Source organism: Marmota flaviventris, chromosome 5, assembly GCF_047511675.1.
Source record: "Marmota flaviventris isolate mMarFla1 chromosome 5, mMarFla1.hap1, whole genome shotgun sequence".
NCBI classification, from domain to species: Eukaryota; Metazoa; Chordata; class Mammalia; order Rodentia; family Sciuridae; genus Marmota; species Marmota flaviventris.
In genome coordinates this window covers 2094578-2107726 of record NC_092502.1, presented here as the reverse complement: position 1 = coordinate 2107726, position 13149 = coordinate 2094578, and the positions used below count along the sequence as shown (strand labels likewise).

The following is a 13149-nucleotide window of genomic DNA, read 5'->3' as shown; positions in this document are numbered from 1 at the left end:
TGGACCTCTCCTAGGTACAAAGCAGGGGAAGGTAGGTGGTGATCTGGGGACCATGGCCTCAGGGGGTACTCAGGGTTGAGCCAGGACTCATCTGATCAACAGCAGCCCTGAGACTTTAGTGACCTGGCCCACACACCTGCAGGAGAAGCCACCTAGGAATGGAGGGAGCATCCTAAGACTCTGAGGGTGGGACAGATTCATAGCAGGACCCAGCCCAGGATGGTCATCCACCCTGGTGTCAGGAGTGTGACCCAATCTGCAGAGAAGGGACACAGTCAACCACCCACCCAACACCGAAAGTCGAGCTGAGGTCACTGCGTCTCGGGCAGCAAAGGTGACCTCCCCAGCGTGGTGTAGCTGTGCATTGCGTAGCAGCAGGGTGTGGTGGCTGCCGTCAGCTGTGATGGTCCAGTCGTCGTCAGGCTGTACCGCAGTTCCGTTGATGTACCAGGTGGCTTCGCCCACCGGCAGGGCCTCGCTGAGCACGCAGGTGAAGCGAGCCTGTGCGCCAGCTCGCACCACCACATCCTTGGGGGCCTCCAGGACTTCCAGGCGCCAGCCTGCAGTCAGGGGTGGAATGAATGCGGGTGTGTAGGAGGGTCCAGAGAGGGCAAGCCTAGCATGGCCCACTGGGTCTCCCACTGAGTGGGAGTGGACAGAGACCCCATCTCCACCAGCTCTCCCTACCTGCAGAGCCCCACACTGGAGGGGCCTGGGAGACACACGCCCTGCATTGGAAGCTGCACTCCAGTCCTGGGAGCGCTGCCCAGCCCCTGGAGGAGTCTTGGAGACCCCCTTCGGGCTCCCCACATCTCACTCCATTCCCTAGCCGCAGGGCTTATCTCAAAGACTGATGTCCTGCCTCCAGGCAACTCTCCAGGCCCTGCCCTCTCCCAGGTGTTCACAGACGGCAGACTCACACCACCCAGCCGGCTCAGTCACAGGCATAGACAAAACCTGTCCTCGTGTCCCAATAGCATGCCTGGCCCTGCTGCTGCGCAGGTACACTCCCCCCATGGCCCTGCTGATGGAGGCCTCCCCGGTCCTCGGCCCCTGTCCCCACTCCCTCTCGGGTTCTCTTGGCCATGGTTCCCCCAGAAGCACAAGCTCAGCAGCAGCATGCCCTGATCCGGCAGCGGTGCAGGGCCCCAGTACTCTCCCAGAGGCCACCAGCCCAGGTGGAGGACTCTCCTGCAAGCTGCTCCTGTCCCAGGCCCCATCCTCCATCCCCCTGAGTGAGCAGCCCAGACAACTCTTTTTGGAGGTAGGGTGGGAGTTCCCAAGGAGCAACTTCCCTTCTGGTGGGAGAGTCCTGGAAGCCACCTTGGGCTGCCCAGAAAGTGGCCCAACCTCCTGTAGGAGGGGTCTCACCCACCTCCACCCCGCCAGCTCTCATTGCCATTACCTCTGACGGTGAGGAAAGCAGAGGTGACCATGTCCCCAGCCAGGAAAGTCACCCGACAACTGTCCTGTGGCCTCAGGTTTTTGAGCAGCAGTAGGTGTCGCAGGCCGTTCTCGAAATATACCACCTCCGCGTTCTCCGAGGTGCGCACGGGCTCATCGTCCAACAGCCAGGTGTGGGCAGCCACCTCAGGCCGGGACAGCTGGCACTCAAACAAGGCCTCCCCGCCCTCAGGCACATCCACATTCTCCAGGCCCCGGACCACGGTGTTCTTGGCTGTAGGGAGAGCAAGGCTCAGGGACTGCTGACCTCACTGTCCCTTGGGAGAGCCAGCAGCTTCAGGAGGGCGGCACCCAGGCCTGTAGGGTTCCCTCCACACCCTGCCCACCCTTTGGGCCCCTCACATCAACAGTGGTCTCCTGACCATAGGAAACTCACAGGTGTTCACAGACTGCAGACTCACACCACCCAGCCAGCTCAGTCACAGGCATGGACACAACCCTGTCCTCGTGTCCCAAAAGCCCTCCTGGCCCTGCTACTGCTCAGGTACACTCCCCCCATAGCCCTGCTGATGGAGGCCTCCCTGGTCCTCGGCCCCTGTCCCCCCTCCTTTTCAGGTTCTCTTGGCCATGGTTCCTCCCAGAAGCAGAAGCTCAGCAGCAGCATGCCCTGATCCGGCAGCAGTGCAGGCCCAGGGCAGGTTGCCTGCCACCTCCCCGGCCTGTTCCCACTATGTAGGTCCCCTGCAGTGCGGAGCTGGCTGTTGCTGCCTGCCACTCCACCATTGCTGCATGGCCAGAGCCACGCCAAAGCCGTGCTGGACCTGGGCTGCCCGCCAGGTGGCCTCACCTTGCACTTGTAGCAGTGCCACCACGCGAGTGCCTGCGGCCTCACAAGAATAGATGCCACTGTCACAGGGCAGGGCCGGCCTGAAGGTCAGCCTGGCCACAGTCCAGTCCTGCTCTATGATGACACGGTGCCCATCTGCGTGTACCTCCCGCTCGTCCATCTTCCACGTGGCCTGCACCGGCCGTGAGTATTGGCAGAGGAGTTCGGCAGAGCCACCCTCCTCCACTGCCAGGTCCTGCATGGCACTGACCACCTCCACCGTAGGATCTGTCGGCCAACACGCCGGACACGCATCAGCCCTGAGAAACAGCACCACCATGGCCCACCCACCCCACTCAGTGTTAGTGGCTTCAGCGGCTGCAAGCATGGAGCTTCATGGTGACAGTTTAGCAGAGCTGCCTGGCATGTGGCTAGGAAGGGAACCCACACCGCAGCCCAGAGCCCTCCACCAGACACACCTCACCCATGAGCATAGTGCCTAGGCTTCACCTCTGTCCAGGCAGAGCTCCCCTGGCCCCACATACCTGCTGGCCCCCAGAAACATACGCCACTGGAAAGGCTCCTCTGGATGCCCTAGGGCCTGCCCCAGAACCCAGAGCCCCTGCCCTGCTTGCCCCTCCCAGGGGCCTTGCTGCCCACCCAGGGCCCCCATTCCATCTCCATTTGTTGAAATCTCAACACATTTTACATGACAGCACACAGCAGGCACCAGGCAGAGCTGTTGGGAAGGGGCTAGGGAGACCCTGGCAGCTGCTACTCTCCCTGTCTGGCCAGCTCCTCCCCAGAAGGGCACGGATCTCAGCTGAGCTCACAGCAGAGGAGCAGATGTGAGCAGGGATAGGTAGGCCAGGGCCAAGGGCATGGGCCTCTCCTCAGAAGCCCAAAAAGGCCCCTGAAGGGACTGGCCCCCGTGGCTGGTGATGTGCAGCTAACTAGGTGATTGGTGGCCAAGCAGGCGGCAATGCACTGGCCCTACCTGGCAGGTGGCAGTGGACCTAGCCTCCAGCTAGATCTCCCATTCAAAAGTAAGAGCTGCCCACTGTGCCTCCTGGGGTGCCCAGGGTAGGTGGCACATGTAGAGTGATGCCCAGCCTCTGGCTCTGGGGACAGTCCCCACCCTCAGTGCCCATCCTCCCCCTTTCCCCAGGAGCCCGCAGGAAGCATGTGGCAGCGGGAGCAGAAGCACCAGCATGGGGAAATCCCCAGTGGTCAATACCTTTGACCAACAACTTGGCTGTGGAGACCAGGGGCCCTGTGCGGAAGGTGACGGTGCCTGAGTCGGCCACCCCTAGGCCCGAGAGTGTGAGGGAATGAAAGGTCCCATCACGCACAGTGATGGCACTTTGGGGGCTGTCCTGTAGCAAGGTGCCATCCAGCCACCAGCGGGCCTCTGGCCCACCCGCACGAGACACCTCACAGGAGAACGTGGCCACCTCCCCTGCGAAGACGTCCACACTCTGCAGGCCACGGACCAGGCACAGTGCAGCCTCTGCATAAGAGGGCAAGAAGGAGGGCTGGGTCCATCACTTAGAGGCCACCTGGGGCTACTGGTGCAGGTGTGTCCTATGATAGCAGGTTTTATCTTTATGCCCAGTTCCTGGCCCAGAGCTCCTAACCCAGCAGAATCTCCTGAAAATGCTGCAGGTCCCTTCGTTATACATAACAGGCTCTTTTTTTCTTTTAATCACACCTGAGATTATGTTAATGAGGTGACTCAGGCCCAGCCCTGAGATAGCTTCAGGAAAGGACTGGTCACCAAGAAGATCAAGTGATTACAGGGTTACAAGGCTCAGCCCCATCCTCTGAGAAAGCAGGGTGGTTGGACATCAATCTCCATAAGACAAACTCTTAACAAGACCAGATGAGCTTCCACAGTGCTGAACACAGGCTGGGAGGGCAGCGTGGAGAGGACATGGAATCTGTGTCCTTTCCCATTCTTGTCTTTCACCTGGCTGTCCCTGAGCGGGATCCTCTGCAACAAGCTATCCAAGGTGAGTGTGTCCCTGACTTCTGTGAGTTGTCCTAGCAAACTGGTCAAGCATGAGGAGAGGACAGTGGGAGCCCTCACTTGAAGCCACTCAGAAGTTTGGGTAGCAACCTGAGATTTGCCATTGATATCTGAAGCCGGGGAAGCCTATGGACTGAGCCCTTAGCTTGCAGGGTCTGTGCTAAATCTGGGTAGATAGTGTCAGAACTGAATCACAAGACACCCAGTGGGTGTCCACTGGAGAACTGCTTATGTCTGTTGGGAGTGTCTGGTCAAATGTTCTAGGTTGAGGAAGCATGACAGGAAGAGAATAGTGACCGTTCTCTAGAACAGATGTCGGAAATGGGATGTGCTGGCCTAGTTCTGAGGTTCACTGGTGTGGGGCCACCCTGGGGCCTGCTGGCACCATCCAGACCAAAAGGATGACCTGAGCCCTGGGGTCTAGAAATCCACCCTCATCACAGAGGGAGGCACAGAGGCCACCACGGAGAGCCCAGCTCACACCCCATCAGAACACTACAGGTTTCACCCGGAGGAGGCCATGCCATCCCTGATCATCAGGAGGGCAGACAAGCCCCAAGCCCCATGACTGGGGCTCCTTCCAGTGCGGATGCCTCGTCTGACCCAGGTTAGGGCAGGAAGCAGAGGCCCCAGCACCTGCTTCTCCCCAGGGGTGGTGGCTGGCCTCAGAAGGGGACCTCTCTGTCCTTGGGGGCACCTTCAGTACCAAGAGGGCACCTCATCCAGTTGTCCTCTGAAGTCCCTCAGCCCCAGGGTTCAGGGCCCTGATGCTGGATCCAAATATTCCTGTCCCTGTCACACAGAAGGTCCGAGCTCAGGGCCTTCCCAGATGAATCATGGCTGCCCTCCTGTGTCCTCCACAAAGTCTCCATCCTGTCTACCTCCTGATGGACACTCAGGGTGGTCGGAGGGAGAGGATACCAGCATCCACGTCTAATCCTCCCATCCCCCACAGGACAGCCAGTAGGACCAGACAGAGACTTCTTCCACCACCTGCTGCCTGGGGCCAGGCAGGGAGGATGTCACCGCCACCCTATGCTTCTCTGAGCACTTTCCACGGGCCATCCTGGGGCCTCCTTGTGAAGACAGAGACACTGTTCAGCTTGGTAAGGCCTAGATGCCTTTACCCCATGAGGCGGGCCACATGGGACAGGTGGGAGTCACTGGCAGACACCAGAGCCCCCATGCCCACCCCAGCAAGCCCTCCCTCAGGAGCCTCTCCACACTCCTCCCCATCGATGCAACCCACCAGCACCTGCCTTCCCCAAGCGTACATCTGCACCTCCTTCTCCTGCTCTGCCAGCTCCTGGGTCTTGCCTCCAGCACCAGTTCCCAGGTCTGCCTATCACACCCCTACCTGGACATCCATTCACACACCTAGGCCCAGGGCCCTCCCCCTGAGATCACAGTGAGGTATGCATAATGAGCCATCTTTCCCAGGCAAGGGACACAGAGCCATGTCACCCCCACATAGTCATCGCCCCAGGAACACACAAGGCCCTTCCTGCACTGCTCCCATTCAGGAAACCCATGACACTTCATCTTCATCACTCAACCTAAGGCACTAAGTAGCCTTTCCCAGCCCCCAGGCCACAGAGCTGACCATATCTGTCCATTCTTTAGGTTTTTGGGGAGGAGAGCATGAGATTCAAACATACACTGTCTCCATGTCCAGCTCCTCCAAGCAGATGGGGAATCCCTGAGGGCAAAGCTACCTTTGGACCTCAAGGTCCAGGACTTGACCATGGTAGGGGCTTGCGCAATGGTGAGTAGATAAGTGGTTTGATAGTGGCTGGTAGATGGTTGATGGGTGGATGGATGGATAGTTAATGGGTTAGTGGATGGACAGAATGATAGATGAATGAATGTGTGATAAATGGATGGACAGAGGATGAGTGGAAAGGTATGTGGATAGCTAGATATGGAAGATAGGTAATAGATGAGTGGAAAGTGGAGGGATAGATAGATGGATAATGGGTGCATGAGTGGACAGTGGACAGATGGTGGTAGTAAATGAATGAATGGTAGATGGATGGATGGTTGATAAATAAATGTATGGATAGAGATGGATGGATGGGAGGGTGGATGGAGAGGTGGTTAAGGGGTGGATGGATGAATGGATGATTGGTGTGGACTGATGGGACCAGTCTGAGAACCAGGAATAGGGCAGCAATGGAATGCACTCAAGAGTGACCTGTGGAGTCAAGGTACAATCCAAGTTGAAGATTCCTAAAGTCCTGTTTGCATTCTGGGGCCATGTGCACCATGCCTGAGTCCACACAGGTGTCACGCATGAGCTGTTGCATCCACACCTTTGAGCTTGTGTGGTATGCAAGAGTGTTTCAACATGGATGTGTGTGGGCCCACATGGACCATATCAGAAGGACAGGCATTGGAAGATGATGTCCAGAAGACCCTGTCTCCACCTCAGGGTCCAAGGCAGCAAGGCTCTCCTACAGAGAATACCAATCCTGGCCTGTGTTCCCCCCATACACAGCATTCCTCAAGATCTTCACCAGCCTACCCCACTCCATGACTTGAGGGATCAAGGACTGGAAAATTGCTAAGTCTAGGGTTTCTTCCCCACACCAACACACACACACACACACACACACATACTCACACACACACCAGCTGCCACTAGGCAAGATGCTGTGGTGCCCAGAAAACAGGCATCCACAGGCCAGGACCTAGGTATGGGAGAGAGCTGCCCACCTGTGACTTTCAGCTGGGCTTCTGAGCTGCATGAGCCCACTTGGAAACTGATGGTTCCCGCATCTTCAGGGGTCACCTGAGGACACAGGGAGGAAGATGCTCAGCCCTGGCCAACTCATCCTGACAGGAAGGACTGGTCCATCTAGCCAGCCCCCAGTGATGGGGCTCATCACCTCCCTAACCCGACCCCCTAGCGGAGGGTCTTTCTGAATGGAGCTGGAACCATCCCTGTCCAAGTGGAACAAGTCCCAGAGCCCCACCTTGTGCAGGGTGAGCAAGTGAAGTGTGCCCTGCTCCACGGTGATGTCATTCATCTCATTGGCCTGCAGAGGTACCCCTCCCAAAGCCCAGCGGGCTTCCTGGCTTGCAGCTCTGGACAGCCGGCACCGGAAGTGGGCATCCTGGCCTTCATTCAGCTGCATGTCTTGCAGGGGCTCCAGGATGGTCACCTCTGGGACTAGACACAGGGTAGGCATAGGTGTCAGCCTCTGTGTCCAGGATGCTCCCTTCTTTAGCATAGCTTCCATATCCTGGGGGTCCTCCCTGGTGACCCCACCCCAATTCCTGAAGACAGTACATGGGGGTGTGTTATCAGTCCTTCCTCTAGCCAGGGCTCTGACCAAAGGGAAATGCCAAGATGGCTGAAGGCTGGGGCGGCCAGTCTGCAGTGACCCCTCATGAAAATCAGGAGAGGGAAACTGGAGCTTTAAAACTGGTAAGCTCTGGGAAGCCCACCACTGCCTGCTCACCAGCATGACTCAGTCTTCAGCCCAGAATCATTCCGTCCTGACTGGAGCTACTAAGAAATGGCCAGTTCATAGTCCCTCTCTCTACCAACACCCAAGGTTCCCCAAAGCAGGGACCCTTGCTGTCCACTTCTGTCCCAAACAGAGGCTGGGCCGGGACAGCCTCCCAGGGGCAGTGATAGGGCAGGCCCACCCAGAGCTGGCTACCTCTGACAGTGAGCTGAGCAGAAGATGCATGGCTGCCCACATGGAAGGACACGGTGCCAGCGTCCTCAAGTGTCACACCCTTCAGCTGGAGTGTGTGGATGCAGCCATCCCGAACAGCCACCTCTGTCACCTCGTTGCTCTGCAGTGGCAGGCCCTGGAGGCGCCACTGCACATCTGTGGCCCCAGCCCGTGACACCTCACAGCTGAACTCCACATCCTCGTCAGCCTGCACCTCAGCATCAACCAGGCCCCTCACGATGGTCACCTCAGGCTCTAGTGGGTGGTAAGAAGGGTCCCTTTTCAGGCTGGGCCAGCCCCAGTGCCCCTCTAGAAAGCCTTCCTGGCCACCTAACACTCCTCTGCCTTGTGTGGCATTTGCCAGCTGCTTCACTCAATGAGTCTAGTAACAGCTGGGGCGGCTGTCTCCCCAAGGCCAAGGGTACAGCTCTGGTTGCAGGACAGTGGATAGATGCCCTGTTTGGCTCCAACATTGCTGCAGGCCCAGTCCTGGCCAGGTCACCAGGAAAGTAAGACCCTTCAGGAAGAGCAGGTAGGTGCCAGAAAGGGCCACCAGGCCAGCTCAGGCCAGTCTGCTGCCAGCTGGGGGGCAGGAGGGAGCACAGCCTTCAGTGCTGCAGGCTTCGTGCCTACCCCCATAAAGCCCTTCTCTTGGAGGATCAGAATGGGGGTGGTGTAGGAAGAAGAGAGCCTATAACCTGAGGGACCTCCACCACCCTGTGAGCTGCACTTGTCACAGCCAGGTATGCCCCCAGGGGAGCTGTCAGGAAGACGGTGTGGCACGAGGTCCTGGTTGGCTCACCTCTGACCCTGAGGGAGGCCAAGGTTTTCTGGCCACCCACCACACAGGCATACTCTCCTGTGTCCTTGGCCTCCAGCCCGTGGACCAACAGCTCGCACGTGGCCCCTTGGCACCGCATCTCATATTTGGGGCCCACAGGCAGCTCCACGCCCTCCTTTAGCCACTGCACAGGGGCCCCTGGCTCAGCCTCGCTCAGCTGGCAACAGAGCCGAGCCACACCGCCTGCCTCCTGCTCCACGCTCTGCAGCCGGGTCTTGAACTTGGGCTTGGGGGCTGAGGGACAAGAAAGGAAAGCTTAAGACTGCAGGTTCCCACCTCATGTTCGCCTTGAGCAAGGTGCCTGCCCACCCCTGAGGTATGAGGCTGCTGGGGAAGCACAGGGGCCAGTGGGCAGCTCACAGCGGATGGAAAGAGAGGCTGTGGTCTGCGCCTGACCCGCATCGCAGGTGTAGTCTCCCTCATCTTCCTGCTCCGCCCCGCGCACCAGCAGCTCGGCGGCCGCGCCCTCCTGTACAATCTGGTACTTGGCGCAGGGGAAGAGCTGCAGGGAGCCCTTGCGCCACTCCACGCTCGCTCCCGCCTGGCTCAGCTCGCAGCGCAGGTGCGCTGTAGCTCCCTCATCCACCTCTAAGGCCTGCAGCTCCCGGAGGAACCGCACGGGCGCAGCTGCCGGGCAGGAAAGAGAACATGAGAGCGAGACTCTGAGCATTTAAGACCCAGAACCGTGTAGGTGGAGAACCACATCAGGACAAATCCTGAGTCGGACCCACAAGGCATACCCTTGGGAAACAACTGGGGAATTGCATGGGGCAGAGGCCATACCGGCCAGCAAAGCTACCAGAAAGGGAGAGACCCAGGGAAGCGAGGTCCTGGAGCGGATATAGAGAAGCGGAGCACACGCGAGCTGCTTCGCACAGGGGCAGGACCCCCGCACTGCGGGGAGGGGGCGGGATCACAGCCACCAGGAGGAATTGGGGGACTGCACAGGAAGAGGCGCCCAACGGGTAAGGGAGAGAGAAAGAGGAAAGGTTAGGTGGTGCTCCCTGTCCTGGGGTCTGGGAGGAAGGGCCTTGTCCACAGCCTTGTCCTGTGGTCTTGGGGCGCAGGGAGCAACTGGGCGGTCGGAACCACGAGGTGGGAGGAGCAAGCAAAGTTATTAGGGCAGGTCCGCTCTGCCCCACTGAGCCGGGTCCTCTCTGCTGGGACCCCCCAGGTTGCAGCCTTGAGGGTCAGCGCGGACTCTGCACCCACGCTAGGCTTCGCCCTGTCTTGGTCGCCCACCTGTTACCGTGAGGGTGGCGCTGGTAGCCTGGGAGCCGAAAGCACAACTGTACTCGCCCGCGTCCTCACGGCGCAGGTCCCGCAGCACCAGCTCTGCGGTGCAGCCTCGCTGCTGCAACTCCCGGCGCCCGTCAGCCTGCAGCTCCAGGCCGTTCTTGCTCCAGACCACAGTGGCATTGGGAAGGGACAGCTCGCACTGCAACCTGGCTGTGGAGCCCTCCTCGGCCTGCAGGCACTGCAGGGGCTCCCGGAACACAGCCTGTGGAACTGCAGATGGGGAGGAGGCAGGCTCAAGATCAGGCACACAGCTGGCCAGAGCTGGGGGGCCCAGCTTCTCCCAGCCCCTTGGCCTACCTCCACAGGACGGGTCTATGTAAGGAGGGAGGTGAGAAAGCTGGAGGCAGAGCAGAGATCTGCCACAGGCTTTTCTAATGGCAGCCTCCCCCTCAGGACCTCTAGCCTTGCCAGAGGGCTGTGTCCCCCTTGGACCACCAGAGCAGAGCCAAGTCCAGTCATACAGTCATTTGGCCAGCACAAGACCTTCTCCCACTCCCACCAGACCCCAGGGAAGGGTGATTCTCCCCAAGACCACAGGACAAGGCAATATCCTTCCCAGACTGTGGACAAGGCCCTGTTCCTCCCAGACCCCAGGACAGGGACATGAGTTTCAGATCACAGGGCAGGGCTTTGTGTCTCCCCAGGCCAGACCCTTGGGCATGGCTGAGTCCACGGGAAAGGCCATAATTCCCCATTGCAGGCCAGGCTGTCCCAGTAATCCCCAGGCAGGATTGTCCCTCATGCCCCTGAGATGCTGAGGGGCAGCAGGTGCTGACTGCCTCACATGGACACACTGGCAATCAGGGGCAAGGTGCAGAGCCCAGGCTGGGGAACCTCCCTGGGCATCAGAACCCCTAGGGCCCCCAAATGAAAATCTTGGGCTATAAGTGGCATGCAGAGATTGAGGAGGAATGACAAAAGGTGATTAGGAAAACAAGGTGGGAACTCTGTCCCTCCATGACAGCTGGCCATATGAGGTCCCTGGAAAGACTGGCAAGGCACTAGTACACTGGGCAGTGCTATGACAGAAATCCAAGCAGGACAGAGAAACAGCATGAGACAGAGGGAAAGGGCACCCTCCCTCTGGACAACAGGGGCAGCATGGCCATGGCTGGACACAGAGCAAAGGCAGAAACCCAAACAAGCCCACAGTCATGGGAGGTCTTTACCCCTGACGGTCAGCACGGCCGAGGTCCTCTCCTGCCCACACACGCACGAGTACTCCCCAGCCTCTGCCACAGTCAGGCCCTGGATCTGCAGCTCACACGTGGCCCCCTCCTGCCTCAGCCTGTACCGGTCCCCATCTCTGAGGGTCTCAGACCCCTTCCTCCACTCCACGGGGGCTGCCTTGCTTAGTTCACACCGCAGAGTGGTCGTGGACCCTTCTGTGGCCTCTTGGCTTCTCAGATCTTCTATGAATCTGGCGGGCAGGGCTGGGGAGGGCCAAGCGGTCACTGAGAACATGGGGCCACACACTGCCAGAGGACCATGATGTGGACAGGTGGGTGGTGGCACAGATGAGGAAGGAAGCAAGTAAACACAGAGGAACAGAGTACGCAGTGGGATGGACATGGACACAAGAAGGAGAGATGAAAGAAGCCCAGGGGAGGAAAGGACAGGTGGCCACGGGGCTGCTACAGGAGCTGGGCCATGTGTGGATGCAGGAGGTAGGAGGCGGAGACAGGGTGCAGACACCAGCTGGAGGTTCACATGGCCACACGAGGTCTTTACCCCTGACTGTCAGCGTGGCTGAGGTCCTCTCCTGCCCACATACACACGAGTACTCCCCGGCATCTTCCCGGGCCAGGCCCTGGATCTGCAGCTCACACACAGCCCCGTCCTGCCTCAGGCGGAGTCTGTCCCCACTGGTGAGGGTCTTCACACCCTTCCTCCACTCCACAGGGGCCTCTTTGCTGAGTTCACACTGCAGCATTGCCGTGGCCCCTTCCACAGCCTCTTCATTTCTCAGACCCTTTGTGAACTTGGCGGGCAGGGCTGGTGGCCAGAAAGACATGGATGCTATCATGCTCTCCAGGCACGTGGAGAGGATGGACGTGGACAACAGAAAGGACATGAAATGCAACTGTACATAAGCCCCCTGCTGGGTGTGCTGAGCACCAAGGCCTTCATCTTTCCCCAATGCAGCCTGAGCACATGTGGCCCTGGCCCACTCTGTGGCCTCCGCAGGCCTCCCTGTGAACCTGACGTGCAAGACCAGGGAGGGTCTGAAACACATGAAGAACCCCAGGTGTGCTGGGGAACTTCAGGGGACAGAACATGACAATAATGAGGACAAGAGACAGACTGACAAACCAGCTGGCTACAATCCCATGCAGGGGTAAGAGGGTGTCACAGACCCGGAAGAGAAGGTGGACTGTGTGACAGTTGACATGAGGTCAGTATGTGGACACCAGAACACAGATCTACTCGGCCATGTAGTCTTTACCCCTCACGGTCAACGTGGCTGCTGTCTTCTCCTCCCCGCACACGCACGAGTACTCCCCAGCATCAGTTGTGGCCAGGCCGGAGATCTGCAGCTCACACACAGCCCCGTCCTGCCTCAGGCGGAGTCTGTCCCCACTGGTGAGGGTCTTCACACCCTTCCTCCACTCCACAGGGGCCTCTTTGCTGAGTTCACACCTCAGTGTGGCCGTGGTCCCTTCCATGGCCTCCCTGGACTTCAGATTTTCAGTGAATCGTGCAGGCAGGGCTAGAAAGGATCACATGGACAGAGGCCATCAAACCTTCTGCAGGTTCTGAGGTCAAGACCCGAACATCAAGGAAGGAAAATAAAGCAGGACGGCTGGAGGGTCACAGGAGTGGGAGATCTGTGAGGGTCTGAGTGAGGTCCTGCACGCGCAGGTGGCTGGGAGCAGGGCTCCGTTCCAGGTCCTCCTTCAAGGGCATCTTGCCCACCCACAACTTTTCATTGCTGGGAAGCACACCAGGTGCCTAGAGCTGTGAGCTCACGTCTGTACCACGCGGTGACCCCTCTCCCTGGACCCTGTGGGAGGCCGCTCCCAGTTGTGAGCCTCCCTGCCTCACAAGTGGGATTCTCACTGCA

At 59.0% G+C, this 13149-nt stretch overlaps 1 protein-coding gene across 1 annotated transcript in view; it reads right to left on the bottom strand.

The window, feature by feature from the left end:
• The window catches only part of Obscn (obscurin, cytoskeletal calmodulin and titin-interacting RhoGEF), a 128710-nt gene that overhangs the window by 47188 nt on the left and 68373 nt on the right, over positions 1–13149 (bottom strand). The window contains 11 exon segments of the mRNA XM_071611901.1: positions 288–560; positions 1406–1678; positions 6975–7050; positions 7235–7431; positions 7928–8200; positions 8748–9020; positions 9147–9413; positions 10029–10295; positions 11255–11518; positions 11817–12080; positions 12532–12795. Of these exon segments, the coding sequence (XP_071468002.1) occupies positions 288–560; positions 1406–1678; positions 6975–7050; positions 7235–7431; positions 7928–8200; positions 8748–9020; positions 9147–9413; positions 10029–10295; positions 11255–11518; positions 11817–12080; positions 12532–12795 (2691 nt within the window).